This window comes from Lates calcarifer, linkage group LG5, assembly GCF_001640805.2.
Source record: "Lates calcarifer isolate ASB-BC8 linkage group LG5, TLL_Latcal_v3, whole genome shotgun sequence".
In the NCBI taxonomy this organism is placed as follows: domain Eukaryota; kingdom Metazoa; phylum Chordata; class Actinopteri; family Centropomidae; genus Lates; species Lates calcarifer.
In genome coordinates this window covers 2,203,040-2,218,769 of record NC_066837.1, presented here as the reverse complement: position 1 = coordinate 2,218,769, position 15,730 = coordinate 2,203,040, and the positions used below count along the sequence as shown (strand labels likewise).

The window sequence follows — 15,730 nt, the reverse complement described above, 5'->3', positions numbered from 1 at the left end:
TTTTTATGCCATACTATACTATGACATTTTTTGACAATTTTTGACTGCCATACTATACTATGACATTTTTTGACCATTTTTGACGCCATACTATACTATGACATTTTTGGACCATTTTTGACGCCATACTATACTATGAAATTTTTTGACCACTGGTTGACATTTGCTCTGCATCATTACTATGAAAGATTTGTTTCATCAACTTTTAGATGTGACGATGCTGAATGCTCACTCACCAATGGCTGGGATGATGTTCACCGTCTTTAAATCCGCTGTGGCCTCAAGAATGTTTTCAGGAAACTCCTCACATCTAAAAGGAACAAAAAAAGACACAAGTACAGAGCAAACTGGTCAGGATATGTCAGGACCTGTCACTGGAGAATACCTCCTTGTGTTTATTTCAAAATAAACAGTTTGCTAAGTTATACAGGAGCTTTGGTAAATGATACTCACACATCAACTATTAACACAGACTCTCCCCAGTGTCTGTGTCTGATGAGGTCCAGGAGGTACTGAGAGTCCGGTGTGGGGATGTTAAGGGAGTCCACAATGTGAAGGTAGTCCTGGAAAGTAAATAGGGAACAGTGAAACAGATGTTGAGAATTGATCTGGAATTATTATTTTTAAAATAAAAAATGTTAACATTCTCTGGTTCTCTCTAGCCTCTCAGATGTGAAATCTTTTTCCTCTTCCTCGTCATAAATGATAATAAATCTTCAGATTTTGGATGGTTGGTCAGACAAAACCAAACATTTGAAGGCATCATCTTTGGCTCTGATCAAGTTGTAATGGGACTATTTTTTACATTTTAGAATAAAAAATGAAATCTATTAAATTGAGAAAATGATTAGTGATGAAAATAACAGCTGCGGCCCTAAAATGTTGAGTTTAAAACTAAAGATTTTTTTTTTAAATTATAAAAAGCAGTCTATAAAATTCAGAAAAAGATTCAGTGTGTCAAAACTCCAGTGCATCAAACTAGAGACAAAGACCTTAAATTCTTAGCTTGATCGAACACGTGTCACTTACCTGAGCCATCTTGGAGCTCAGCGCCACTTTGAGTCCCTGCACTCGAACTTTCATGGGTAACATGTAGTAGTAACTGGTCGGCCCTCTGGGTCCATGAGACACCCCACCTGAGAGAAAACACATCACCTGTCAGACTCTGATTTCACACCTGAGAAATTCTCCACACACAAACAAACACAGGTGTTCAACAACATTTCACAATAAAAGCAAAAAAAATCAATCACCTCCTCTCCATATTCGGTGATCGGATGCTTCCATGACGAGCTCTTCCACTTCCCTTCTGTCGCCATGGTTTCCTGCCTCCACCTCTGACCTCTGACCTGACCTTTGTGCTGGCGTGGCTCTGAGAGATGAAGACAACCATTATCAAACCTACAAACCCTGATCTCCTCCTGGTTTCAAAAACAAACTGTAAAATATATCAGAGACATTTATGAAATTACAGATTATTCCTTTAAATCTGGTTGGGTTTCATCCACAGATGGAGCCTTTAAACATGTTTCTCCTACAATGTAATATCACTAGTGGAAGTCCAAAGAGTTTAGTGGGAGATTACTACACACAGGCAAGGTCAAACATCAGCACAACAGTAAATTGCTATAAGGCTATAAATGCCATGATGTGTGACGTCTACTCAGAAAATAAATGTCTGAAGTTGTGTACATGTAGTTAAAGTTGAAGCCTGGAGGTGTCCACAATTCATCTCACAGCAAACATGGAGCCATCTCACAACGTACGGAACAAATATTTCAAAGTAAGTCTGTTACTTACGATTCGTTTGTAATTTCTCTGCCATCTTTCAACGTCATAGAGGATATCGAGCCTGAGAGGAGAGAAAACAAACAACCGATTAACCCAGGATTCATACAGATTCAGATGGTGTTCAGCGGGCTGCGAGTTCTTGCAGACAGTGGCTGAGCATTATCAAAGAAAAAAATTAATGTAATCCAATGGGCAATTGACCACATCAAAGTACATCCACTAAAGTGCTCGTTTTTGCCACCAACAGGCTCAGAAACAGCTGTTATATCACTACCAGACTCCACTGACAAAAACATGGAATTTTACCGAGCAGAACACAGGAGCTGCTGGAATACCACTGCCTCCATCTGTTAGTGTGTCTGTGTTACTGTGTGGTACTTTTACTAATGTAAATGATCTGATTACTTCCTCCACCACTGAAAGTCACACAATAACACACACACACTAACAGATGGAGGCAGAGGTATTCCAGCAGCTCCTGTGTTCTGCTCTGCACAATTCCCGTTTTTGTCAATGGAGTCTGGTAGTGATGTTTCTGGTTAAACTAAAAGGATCTTACTCTCTAATAAAAAGCTCTGTCTCTGTAGCTGATTAGTGTTTGCATGAAAACTCCACTTTACCTCGGAGGCACTGCAAAGACGTCGGGGTGGAGCTGAGCCAAACCCAGTGGCTCGCTGTCCGTCTTCTCCAGAGTCTCCACCCACGTCTGGACGGGGCTCAGGTGAGCAGGAACAACAGGCATCACACTTCCTGAGGAGAGGCAGGGAGCAGTCTGCAGGAGGAGGAGGACGCTCTGCAGGAGGAGGAGACAGAACACCAGTCAGCAGTGTTAAAATATAAATTTACGAGCAGAGAAATCATTCCAGTGTCATGTTAATCCAATTTCACTGAAGCCACAGGTTTCAGACTCACTTAATCTGGAGGGATCCACGAGGTTGGTGGGCAGCAGTAAATTTGGAGGCAGAGCGCTCTGACTGGAGAACGACGAGGAAAACTGAGGAGGAAGAAACTCAGGAGTTAGTGGAGCAGCTTCAGTACAACAGAAAATAATTATTATAAGTGTACAGTTCAGTCTATAAGCTGTTGCACATAAATAATCACTACCAGACTCCATTGACAAAAACAGGAATTTTACAGAGCAGCCTCCATCAACCACTGCCTCAATCTGTTAGTGTGTTTGTGTTATTATGTGGTACTTTTACTAATGTAAAGTATCTGATTACTTCTTCCACCACTGAGAGTCACACAGTAACACAAACACACTAACAGGTGGAGGCAGTGGTATTCCAGCAGCTCCTGTGTTCTGCTCTGTAAAATTCCTGTTTTTGTCAATGGAGTCTGGTAGTGACATATAGCGATGTTTGTGGATAATATAACAGCTCCATAATGTCGTCAGAGACTTACACCTACTAATACTAATAGTATTCAGTTATCTTGGCAACATATTTTATTGGTCATAAAATATTAGACTATTTATTCGGCATATTTTCACCTGAAATTGGGTTTTTCTCTCCGTTTCTAGTTATTTATCTAAATTATAATATCAGAAAAGTTAATTTTCATATGACCTTTACTTAAAGTTACAAAGTGATTTACAGGATTATGTTTTTGTATTATCCTGAAGGTTTCCTCTTTTAATGTGTCTAATACAAAGTTGAATCTTGTTCCTTCTGTCTGTGCTCGCTCCTGCAAAGCGTATCATTATTAAATGTCTGTGGATTTCAAGATAAGATCAACACCTGTCTGTAACTCCAACAGCTGCCTCAGGACTCTACATCAAACCGCACAGGTTTGTGTCGTTATCGCTAATTAACATCAACATTATTCTGTATGTGACCATGTGAATCGTCGGTAACGTTACTCACCCGTTTAGCGACTCCTCTGCCACAAACGACCAGAGAGAAACGAAGCATCTTGGTTCGGTTTTATTCCGCAGTCACACGAACTTAATCTGCTCTGAAATCATTTGGAAATAAACATTATAAACGGAGTAAGGCCGCGTTTCTGTCACTGTTTCTGTCCCTCACTGTTCGATGCAAGGAAGGTCGCGCTGGCGTGCTGGCGCATGTCTATGACGTCGCAGAAACAGACGCGCCATCTCGTGGTTGGAGTTGATGAAGCTCCCGGAAGTCCTTGGGAAAAAAAAATAATAATTTGGATTATTGACTGGTATTGTGTGCGTTTGAAGAATTTCATATATTTTTTTAAAATCATCTGTTTTTGAAAAGTCGACACATAAAAAATTTTGTACGAAATGGCAAATTTTATTTAAAATATTTGCTCTAACTACAGAAACATACATATTTACACAAATGTAAACTTGATAAAAACCACTTCTACATCATCTTTCTTCAATAAAACTGCATGATATGAGCAAGAAAACAAATGTTTTAAATATTCTACTGTGTTTTTCTTCTTTTTATTTATCTATTCAACATTTCTGGTCCAGTATGACAATGTGAAGGATGATGAGTACACTGTAACAAACTTTAATTGCTTCATGGCAACCTTTAAAAAGGATATACACTGTATAGCAATACTTAAATAGTTTCATTATTATGTCATTACATTAGTGCTCAAAAATGTAAGAAAAATGGCTATAATACTTATATAAACTCCATTATATACTTCCCCAATGAATATAAAATAAAGTGGGCTTTTCAAAAGAGCAAATGAACAATATAGATATATAGAAAAATATACAAAAGTTTATCAGTTTATCAGTTTATCAAAATCAGTTGATAATATAGAACAACACAATTTCCATCCTTTAATAATCAAACCTATTATATCCTTACAATCTACAAATTTCCTCCTTAAGTTTCAACATCAATAGTAAAGAAAGAAAGTTTGGAGATTTTTTATGCTTTGGGTTCCATAACAAAATCATAATGTTTACTGTTAATGTCTATACAAACCTAATTTTCAAAGAAGTATTGTTTAGCATAAACACTTATTATTACAAAATGTGAAAAACGTTTGAATTTACATATAAAACAAGTGCAAGAATGCTTCATCTTAATATAATCTATATCTTTACAAAGCTACAAGAGGAACTTTATATACAAAAAATAAAATAAATGAGGCAGAAAGTCATACATGTTGTAAAAACCATAAATCATACAAAAACTTAACTCACAATAAATAAACCCAATACAAAAAAACATGATATCGCTTGTGGAAACATGAGTCATCTGAAATCTAGACAAGGTTGGAGAAAAAGAATGTCGACCCTTTTAGGTCATTTCCGTCTGGAACTTCAAGGTCCATGTTTCCTGAATGAAAGTCAAGCCCTCCAAGTGTGTTATATTTGCGTTGTGATGGGTTTTGATTTTGTGTTTGAGTGGGAAAAACAGTGACGAAGTATCCGTCTGAACCGTCAGGTACTCTTATTCTTGGATCTTGAGAGGAATGTGTCAAACGTGGAGTAGGTACAGGCTGCATCATTCTCTGATTAGGTACAGATTGCATTATTCTTTGATTAGGTACAGGCTGCACTGTTCTCAGGTGCTTTGAATATAAATCACCAGCTGGGACTCTTCTGGTGTGTCTGGGGTCCCTCATGTCAGTATTAACACCTGACGGGGCTATCACCTGTCCATGGTTATGAGATGCCTGGAAGCCTGGTTTTGAACCTCTGGCTCTGAGCACATGATCTTTTCCTGTGAAATCATCAATGTTGAGATCTAAACGGTTGAAATCAGCATGGTGGCCAAAACCACCATCCACCACCGGGTAGCTGGACCTTACTTTGCCCCTATCTGACTTTCCATCAGTGTGACGAAGTGTGACATCTCCATCTAAGTCCAGACCAGGCATTTTCATGTTCATACCTGTCATGTCTGATTTGCGATTCTTATAAGAAGGTCCTCTGAAATTTAGTGAAGGATCATCAATGTTAAGATCTGGAGATTTGAGATGCATCTGCGGACTCCGCATTGCCACTTTAGGCATGTTGAGGTCCATATTCGGCGCACTAACCTTTGGACCTGTTATATTCCCCCTCAACTCTGGTGGTTTTACATTCATTTTTGCATTTGGAGGAGAAAAATCCAAATTTGATGGTCTCAAAGATGCACCAAAGTCAATATCTGACCCTGCCCCATTCAGATCTGGGCTTCCAAACTGAGGCAGCTTAAAAGACGGGAGTTTGAATTTTCTGTCAACATCAAGATCAGTCTGAGGACCCTGGATGTTTCCAGATGGGACATTCATGTCAAAGTCTGGACCTCTTATTCCTCCTTTGACTTGAGGTGCAGTAAAGTTCATGTCAGGTCGGCCCATGTTAGCATTTATTCCTAGATCAGGCTGTTTGGCATTGAGGTCTAGCTTGGGACCTTTGAAACTGGCATCAGGCAAATTTACATCTGGTGCACTTATACCAGGGCCTTTCAGTTTGGGTGCTGAGAGATTCATGTCTGGTATTTTTGCCTTAGGTCCAGAGAGACTGAGGTCTGGTGTGTTTAAACTTGGCATTTTTAATTTTCCTTTAGGGCCATTAATATCCACATTGGGAATATTTAGGTCAGGTCCCTGTAGATCTCCATTTATATCAAAGTTGGGCCCTTTTGGCATTTTGATTTTGGGCTTTTTGAGCTTTGCATCAGGCAAACCAATGTCGACATCTGGAGTGTTCAGATCTAACTTTGGAGCTTTAAGATCCACATTTGGCAAGTCCAAGTTTGGGGCATTGATTCCACCTCTAACCTTTGGAGCTTTGAGACTCAAATCTGGAGTTTTTAGGTTTGAGTTTATGTTCAAATTTGGCCCTTTCGGTAGCTTGGCATTAAGATGTGGTGACTTCAAGTCAAAATCTGGGCCATCTAACTTTGGACCTGAGAATCCTACATCAGGTATTTTCAAATGTGGCTTTTTCATTTTTCCAGATGGGCTGCCAAAATCAACATCTGGCACTTCAAAGCCAGGTCTGGACCCTTTGAGGTTGATGTTGGGGGCATTGATGTCAATGTCTGGGCCATCTAAATTGCCATCAATGTCAGGACCTCTTAGGCTTGGTAGATTGACTTGAGGCATTTTCAATTTGGGCATTCTAAATTTTGCTTTGGGTGAGCCAATGTTGACATTTGGAGTGTTAACATCTAACTTTGGAGCTTTAAGGTCCATGTTTGGTAAGTCCAAGTCAGGGGCATCAATTCCACCCTTTATCTTTGGACCTTTCAGATTAAAATCTGGTGACTTAAGATCTGCGTTTAGGTCCATATTTGGTCCTTTTGGCAATGTGCCTGAAAGATTAAATTTAGGCATTTTCAATTTGCCTGAAGGAGCTTTAACATCCCAGTCCGGAGCATGAAGCTCTGGCATTTTCAGTTTACCAGATGGCATGTCTAAATTGACATTTGGGGCATTGAGGTCCAGCTTGGGGCTTTTGAGATCAACCTTGGGCATGTTTATGTCTGGTGCATTTATTCCACCACTGAGGTCAGGACCAGAAATATCTAGGTTAGGTGATTTGAGGTCCAAGTTTGGGCCATCTATCTTTGGAGCAGAAAGCCCGAAATCAGGCATGTTGAAGTTTGGCTTTTTGAATTTTCCAGATGGACCAGCAATATCAACATCTAAGTCCGCTTTGGGACCTTTGAGATTGACATTAGGTGCATTTATATCAAAATCCGGGCCATCTAAGTTTCCATCAATTTCAGGTCCTTTTAGGCTTGGGAGGCTGAATTTAGGCATTTTCAATTTGGGCATTTTAAATTTTGCTTTGGGTGAACCAATGTTCAGATCTGGAGTGTTAACATCTAACTTGGGAGTTTTAAGGTCCATGTCTGGTAAGTCCAAGTCAGGGCCATCAACTCCACCCTTTATCTTTGGACCTTTCAGATTAAAATCTGGTGACTTAAGATCTGCGTTTAGGTCCATATTTGGTCCTTTTGGCAATGTGCCTGAAAGATTAAATTTAGGCATTTTCAATTTGCCTGAGGGAGCCTTAACATCCCAGTCTGGAGCATGAAGCTCTGGCATTTTCAGTTTACCAGATGGCATGTCTAAGTTGACATTTGGGGCATTGAGGTCCAGTTTTGGGCTTCTGAGATCAACCTTTGGCATGTTTATGTCTGGTGCATTTATTCCACCACTGAGGTCAGGACCAGAAATATCTAGGTTAGGTGATTTGAGGTCCAAATTTGGGCCATCTATCTTTGGAGCAGAAAGCCCGAAATCAGGCATGTTGAAGTTTGGCTTTTTAAATTTTCCAGATGGACCAGCAATATCAACATCTAAGTCCGCTTTGGGACCTTTGAGATTGACATTAGGTGCATTTATATCAAAATCTGGGCCATCTAAGTTTCCATCAATTTCAGGTCCTTTTAGGCTTGGAAGGCTAAATTTAGGCATTTTCAATTTGGGCATTTTAAATTTTGCTTTGGGTGAACCAATGTTCAGATCTGGAGTGTTTACATCTAACTTTGGAGCTTTTAGGTCCATGTCTGGTAAGTCCAAGTCAGGGCCATCAACTCCACCCTTTATCTTTGGACCTTTCAGATTAAAATCTGGTGACTTAAGATCCGCGTTTAGGTCCATATTTGGTCCTTTTGGCAATGTGCCTGAAAGATTAAATTTAGGCATTTTCAATTTGCCTGAGGGAGCCTTAACATCCCAGTCTGGAGCATGAAGCTCTGGCATTTTCAGTTTACCAGATGGCATGTCTAAGTTGACATTTGGGGCATTGAGGTCCAGTTTTGGGCTTCTGAGATCAACCTTTGGCATGTTTATGTCTGGTGCATTTATTCCACCACTGAGGTCAGGACCAGAAATATCTAGGTTAGGTGATTTGAGGTCCAAATTTGGGCCATCTATCTTTGGAGCAGAAAGCCCGAAATCAGGCATGTTGAAGTTTGGCTTTTTAAATTTTCCAGATGGACCAGCAATATCAACATCTAAGTCCGCTTTGGGACCTTTGAGATTGACATTAGGTGCATTTATATCAAAATCTGGGCCATCTAAGTTTCCATCAATTTCAGGTCCTTTTAGGCTTGGAAGGCTAAATTTAGGCATTTTCAATTTGGGCATTTTAAATTTTGCTTTGGGTGAACCAATGTTCAGATCTGGAGTGTTTACATCTAACTTGGGAGTTTTAAGGTCCATGTCTGGTAAGTCCAAGTCAGGGCCATCAACTCCACCCTTTATCTTTGGACCTTTCAGATTAAAATCTGGTGACTTAAGATCCGCGTTTAGGTCCATATTTGGTCCTTTTGGCAATGTGCCTGAAAGATTAAATTTAGGCATTTTCAATTTGCCTGAGGGAGCCTTAACATCCCAGTCTGGAGCATGAAGCTCTGGCATTTTCAGTTTACCAGATGGCATGTCTAAGTTGACATTTGGGGCATTGAGGTCCAGTTTGGGACTTTTGAGATCAACCTTTGGCATGTTTATGTCTGGTGCATTTATACCACCACTGAGGTCAGGACCAGAGATATCTAGGTTAGGTGATTTGAGGTCCAAGTTTGGGCCATCTAACTTTGGACCTGACAGCCCAAAATCAGGCATGTTGAAGTTTGGCTTTTTGAATTTTCGAGAGGGACCAGCAATATCGACATCTGGCATTTCTAAATCAGCTTTAGGACCTTTGAGATTGACATTGGGTGCATTTATATCAAAATCTGGGCCATCTAAATCGCCCTTAAACTCAGGTCCTTTTAGGCCCGGAAAACCAAATTTGGGCATCTTAAATTTGGGCATATTTAATTTTGCGTTGGGTGAGCCAATGTTGAGATCTGGAGTGTTTACATCTAACTTGGGAGTTTTAAGGTCCATGTCTGGTAAGTCCAAGTCAGGGCCATCGATTCCACCCTTTATCTTTGGAGCTTTGAGGCTCAAATCCGGTGATTTTAGATCTGCATTTAGGTCCATATTTGGTCCTTTTGGCAATGTGCCTGAAAGATTAAATTTAGGCATTTTCAATTTGCCTGAGGGAGCATTAACATGCATATCAGGGGCATTCACATCAAAATCTGGAGTCTTTAGCTCACCATCAAGCCCTTTCATCTTTGGCCCTGACAAATCAAAATCTGGCATTGTAAAACCTGGCATCTTCAATTTTCCTGATGGACTTCCAATATCGGCATCAGGCATTTTCAGTTTTGATCTTGGGCCTTTCAGATCAAGTGAAGGTGCATCAATGTCAAATTCTGGCTTAGACAAATCTACATCAAACCCACCTGATGGCAGGTCTGGTCTGTTTAAAGATGCATCTACGTTAATGTTTGCACCCTTTGGACCTGACAGGTCTAAGTTGGGCATTTTTAGCTTTGGCATCGTGAGTTTCCCCTTTGGTGATCCAATGTTTACATCTGGGGCATGGAGGTCTAAATTTGGTGCTTTGAGATCCATGTTTGGTACACTTACATCAGGAGCATCTATACCTTTTATTTTTGGGGATTTCAGAGATAATTCAGGTGTTTTCATCCCTGCATTGATATCCACATCTTTATTCTTTGGCAATGTGCCAAAGAGCTTAAATTTTGGCATTTTAAGCTTGCCAGAGGGAGCATCAATGTCAAATTTACCAGAAGGCATATCAACATCCACATCAGGGGTACTGAGGTCTAGCTTTGGGTCTTTGAGATCAACGTTAGGCAAACTGATGCCCCCTTTAAACTTGGGAACAGATACATCCATGTCTGGAGTTTTTAACTCATATTCAGGGCCTTTAACTTTAGGCCCAGACAGCCCAAAGCCTGGCATTTTGAGTTTTCCAGATGGGCTTGTAATGTCCCAGTCAGCGGAAGGTACATTTAAGTCAATATTTGGGTCTCCAATTCCAGCTCTGAGACCTGGTGCAGCCAACTGTACATCTGGCCCCTGAAAGTCTTCATTAAAATCTGGAACTTTAATGTTTGGTAAATCAAATTTGGGCATTGTAAACTTAGGAGGCGTGTACTTTCCAGATGGCCCTTTAATGTTAGCTGATGGAGTCCCTATGGCTAAATTTGGTCCTTTTAGGTCCACTTTGGGTAGACTTGTATCGGATGCATGAATCCCACCTTTTATCTTTGGTGTTTTGAGACTTAGGTCAGGTGTTTTGATATCTGCGTCATGTTTCCCTGAGAACCCAAATTTGGGCATAGTGAGTTTACCTTTTGGAGCATCCACATCTAAATCTGGAGATTTAAAGTCAATCTTTGGTTTGTTAAGTGACATTTTGACTCCACCTGAAGGCATGTCAATATGTGGTCCATTTAGATCAAGTTGTGATGCATTCACACCTGGCATTTCTAGGTCTAAGTCAGGGGATCTCCCAGACAGCCTAAGCTTGGGTGATTCTACGTAACCAGAAAGATTGTCCACATTTAGATCTGGCTTTTTCAGTTTCTTGGAATACTTGAGATTGACATCTGGGATTCTTACATCTGGTGTCTCGATCTCACCTTCTGGACCACTAAAAGAAGGTCCAGACAGACCTAGGTCAGGCACTTTGAATTTTGGCATTTTGAAGTCTCTGTTTGTTCCTTCAATGCCCACTTTGGGAACACCAGTGTTAAAGGATGGACCAGAGATATTTCCCCCATTAAGGTTTATCCCCATTTCAGGGGTGCTAACATCTGAGCCTCCTATTTCTGGAGCTTTGCCTTCCAGTCCAATATGAGGTCTTTCAAGATTTGGCATTGTCAAGTCAGTGTTTGGTGCTTGTATACCAGCTGTAGCATTTGCATTTGGACCTTCTGGTTGTGTTCCGGACAGTCTGAAGTCTGGAGAATCAAGCTGTGTATTTCTAGCATCAACTTTCAGTCTTGGTACCTGAGCTCCGCTTAGAGCTGCCCCACCCAAGCCTAGACCCAATGGTGGAAGGTTCAGATTGCTGCCGTCTCCAGCTGAAAATGGTACATCCTCGGATTCTGAATCAGCATTAAGATCTCTGCTCAGACTCTTGGTTTTCAGAAGTCCAAAGTCAACTCCGAGGCGAGGCAACCCCATGTCATGTTTTAGGCTGACCTTGGATGAGCCTGCTACCGTTGGCTCGCCGTTCTCATAGCCCTCCTCAGCACCAGGCACATCACCCCTCATAAATCTCTTGATTCTGGCATTGTAGAGTTTGCTGTAGGAATCCTGCAGCATCTAGAAATATAAAACACAACTTGTAATGTAACTATAATATCAACGTTTTTTTTAAATAATAGTTCTTTGGCAGTTGAGCTGGGGATCTTTTTTTCCAACAATGTTTCTACAACAATCTATACAGATTGCAACACAAAGAAGCACTTAGTTGAACATTATAAAACTGCCTCCAGAATGAATGCCTTTTAACTTACAGGAAATCAAACAAGAACTTTTGCTGTAGTGGAACCTTGCATTAAAGCAGAACATCAGAACATTTCAACAACTGAGTTGTGTTATAGACAACTGCTGCATTAAGGTGCGAGAAAATCCCTTAGTTCAGTTTGACTTGATGGTATCTCTAAAAAAGACCTACCATCTCAGGACTCTTGGCGCACTGGTCCAGGTTTCCGACACTCTTAGCTCAGGTTGCTCCTGGTGAGGACCTGGACCTTGTCATCAAACGGCTCCATCAGCTTTAGTACTTTTAACACCTCCTCTTTTGAAAGTTTATCGAAATTGATTGTTGCCCCCAAAAGTTCATCCCCTGAAAAAGAAAAATCAAGTTTCTGCATAAAACAGCAGCTTTTTCCAGAACATTTTCATGTTGTCATGGGTAAAAATCTTTCAGTTTTTCTATTTGAAGGACTTGGCACAAACGATACCAGGGAACTCAGCACTGGGTTTTGTGTAGAAGCATCACAACTTGGATTTGAGTCAGTGCACAGTGACTTCCTTGAATTTGTTATTGTGTTGAAGAACCATTTAAACACTAAAAATTTAGACAACACTGTGTTTCACTTTCATACAGAAAATAGCTTGAGTAGCAAGTCAGGGGACATACCTTCCTTCAGACCCTGATTGGCTGAGGCATTCTTGATGCTGGAAATGACCAGCCCTCCCTCGTCTGATTGTTCCAGGGTGAGGGCCTCAGAGAGGCTCCTTCCCCTGCGGTGAGCCGGCTGCAAGCAAAGACATTTGAATAAAGTGTTTACAACCGAAGTACTCCTCCAAACCAAGAAGCTGTCAAAAAGCAACGTGGGACTGATATTTAACTAAACTAAAACAATATGTTGATGTTTTTCGCACCATGATCCTTGTGTTTCTGTCACAGTGGCAGTGAGAAATTCCCTTTGACTAAACCTGCAGAGGAAAATAAAATATTCAGTTATTATAGAAAAATGATATACAGCACAAAAAAGTTCACTATTTCAAAGTAATTTACATTTTACACATTTTTATTTAGAGGTTATTTTAAAAATGTTAATGTTTTTTTTTTTTATTAATGTTATTTACATCTAATCTCAGTTCATTTAGACTTACAGTTATAAATACTATGTATTATGAAATTCACAGGCCAACTGAAAATTAAAAAAAAATAAGTAGCGAAAAATATTCACACACTGAGCAGGAAGAAGTCAATTTTACTGCATGAGTGATACACAGGTAAGACAGCAGGTGCATCTCTCAGGTATTTGAGCTATGGCCTCAGGGCTGTTGGATCATAACGCAAGAAAACCGCGAACAGGTTTATCAAGAGTGCTGCGAAACAAGTGCTCTGTTGTTGGGTGTTTCCTTTTTGTAAGCACACAAAGTTCAAGTAACCACACCCACTGCTTTCTAATATAGAGATGGTGGCAGAGCGCTGGCAGACCTCCAAGTGACTCCAGACACAGTATCAAGATCATGTGAAGTGAGGTGACGTGAAGAAGATGAACTGGATGAATGAAACTGTGAAACTCTTCGGTATCACCGCCTAACTGCTGTTTTTACAACCCCACACGTGAAAGTAAAACAATTAAAATCAGCACGTAAATCTGTGACTTAGCAGTTTAGATTTAACTCATTCAGTATTAAAGCAGAGAAATTAAGAATTTCTCCATTAGTTGCGCAATAATTAGTGTATTGTCATGGCAACGGATGATCAGTGGGATCAACAGTGGGATCAGGGAATACAGACTAAATTAACACTATAACAATTACTGCAATATCAATGGCATTTTTGTAAAACAAGTTCAAAATGTTACATGAGAATGATAAACCAAGACGTCTCCACATGAGAATTTTGGAATTTTTTGAAAGAGAGAACAATAATAATGCTGAGTTAAACAACACCCTAAATACAATCTGGCAAAATGCTCCTATATATTACAAAAATGTAGTTTTAATGTTTACAAAATTTGATCATTTGGTGGTTTTGTAGCATGTGTTTCCTGATTGAAAAAACTACCATACTTCCTCCAAACTTTGCATTTATTGTGTGATAAAAAAAATAAATAAAAAAAAATACTAACATCAATCAGGATTTAGCATTTAGCTCCTGTTACACATGTCTCAGAGGGAGGACCGAGAAGAGGACGCGGCTGATTTACTACTTTGAAAGTTACACATTAAACGTTACAGGTGAGTCAAAGTGCACATACCTGTAGTTATAAAAGTGAGAATGTGCAGTGAGTTGGAGCTGGATGCATAAGCGTCCACACACAAAACTGTGGACCATCAGTGCATTTCAGGCACATTAAATGTCAAATAAAATCAAAACAGCAGGTGCAAAAAGAGGAGGAAGAAAAACGGACTGAGTGTGTGTGAGAGAAAACTTATTTTGTTCTACAAATAAACTGAACTGCAGCCACAGAAGCATATGGGTCGCTGGTTGGATTTGACATACTAAGAGCTGATTAAAGTAACTTGAAGATAAAAGTAAAAAACAAGGAGCAAAGGCTGTCAGTACAGAGGCTGAGACTTGACAGAGACTACCTGGATGAGGGCACCAGAAACACACTGTCACTCAAAAGCTGCCACCTTAAGAACCAGTCCACCGTACAGGATGAAACCCCCGGCTGAAAACAATAAATAAATTAAACTGACCTCAGGATCCATCAGGCAGGCGTTTCAGTCTCTGTTGTTTTCACCGCAGTGAGTTATCAGTCCATGCCTGTTTGTTCTGCAGGTTGTGACTGAGGAGAGGAGCGCCGGTCAGGTGGACCAATACTTCACCTGGAGCAGACAAACAGGTTCCACCTTAAATGTCCCGCCTCTATTAACTGTCAGACAGAAACATTCACATCACACGCCCTCACGCAAACACACCTTGACTACCACATGCCTGCGGCTCACATGCATACAAACACAAACACACACACATAAGCAGACAAAAGCACAGCTTCAATCTCTGTCCCGCTTTTTCACACACGTCAACACATCTGCTCCCACATCCACACGAATGCTGTGAACACAAACACAAATTAAAGCCAGCATAAATTAAAGTTTAAACCTCAGTGACTTTCAGGAACCCGAACAGAGCAAAGGGAAATGTTTCCCCTGACAACATGATAAGTGTGTTAACATGAGAAAAATGCTGACTTGAGCCGAGGGAGCGGCAGGCGTTTACTGTGTGAGTCACTCTGATTACAGTCGCTTGTTGGTCACAAAGACTGCGGTCTGTGTGAATCTGGGTAGAGAAGAAAAAAAAAAAAAGGAGAGTTCAGCTGCATTCACACAGTTATTATATAATCCTACCTGGAAAGGTACGGCTGTGGCTCCAGCCGGGCTCTGACATTATATAAGTATGACGATGTTCTCAGGCAAACCTGCTGAATAAAAACAGGCACGACTACAATGTTTATAACTGATGAAGCAGTTATTTATCAGCATCAATGTGTACTGCAAAGTGTTTTATTGACAAGACAAAACAAAAGAACAAACAACAAGGAAGAAAATCCTCCATAAATTATCAAACATTTTAAGGTGAATATGTTAAATCTAATTCATGTACAGCATTGTCACATGCAGTAGGTCAAGAATAAAGTTTTTTTTTTCTTTCAGTCAGTATTTACATTTAGATAATAGATTTTAAAACCTTTTTGACTACCAATTCATTTTTAAA

General features: G+C 40.1%; 2 protein-coding genes across 2 annotated transcripts in view; both read right to left on the bottom strand.

Annotated features, from left to right (window-relative positions):
- The window catches only part of mrpl4 (mitochondrial ribosomal protein L4), an 8,903-nt gene extending 5,028 nt beyond the window's left edge, over positions 1 to 3,875 (bottom strand). Inside the window, 10 exon segments of the mRNA XM_051070373.1 lie at positions 237 to 310; positions 454 to 563; positions 1,030 to 1,136; positions 1,254 to 1,266; positions 1,268 to 1,372; positions 1,801 to 1,852; positions 2,412 to 2,524; positions 2,526 to 2,584; positions 2,704 to 2,785; positions 3,657 to 3,875. Of these exon segments, the coding sequence (XP_050926330.1) occupies positions 237 to 310; positions 454 to 563; positions 1,030 to 1,136; positions 1,254 to 1,266; positions 1,268 to 1,372; positions 1,801 to 1,852; positions 2,412 to 2,524; positions 2,526 to 2,584; positions 2,704 to 2,785; positions 3,657 to 3,704 (763 nt within the window). The 5' untranslated portion in view covers positions 3,705 to 3,875.
- A 1,395-nt stretch (positions 3,876 to 5,270) lies between these two features.
- On the bottom strand, positions 5,271 to 14,853 carry si:ch211-69b7.6 (neuroblast differentiation-associated protein AHNAK; the record flags this gene model as incomplete). The annotated part of the gene is given in 5 exon segments (XM_018677537.2): positions 5,271 to 11,865; positions 12,221 to 12,391; positions 12,689 to 12,806; positions 12,934 to 12,987; positions 14,713 to 14,853. Coding segments are annotated over 2 exon segments (6,598 nt in total), but the record flags the coding sequence as incomplete, so codon positions are not given.
- Between the last annotated feature and the right edge of the window lie 877 nt (positions 14,854 to 15,730).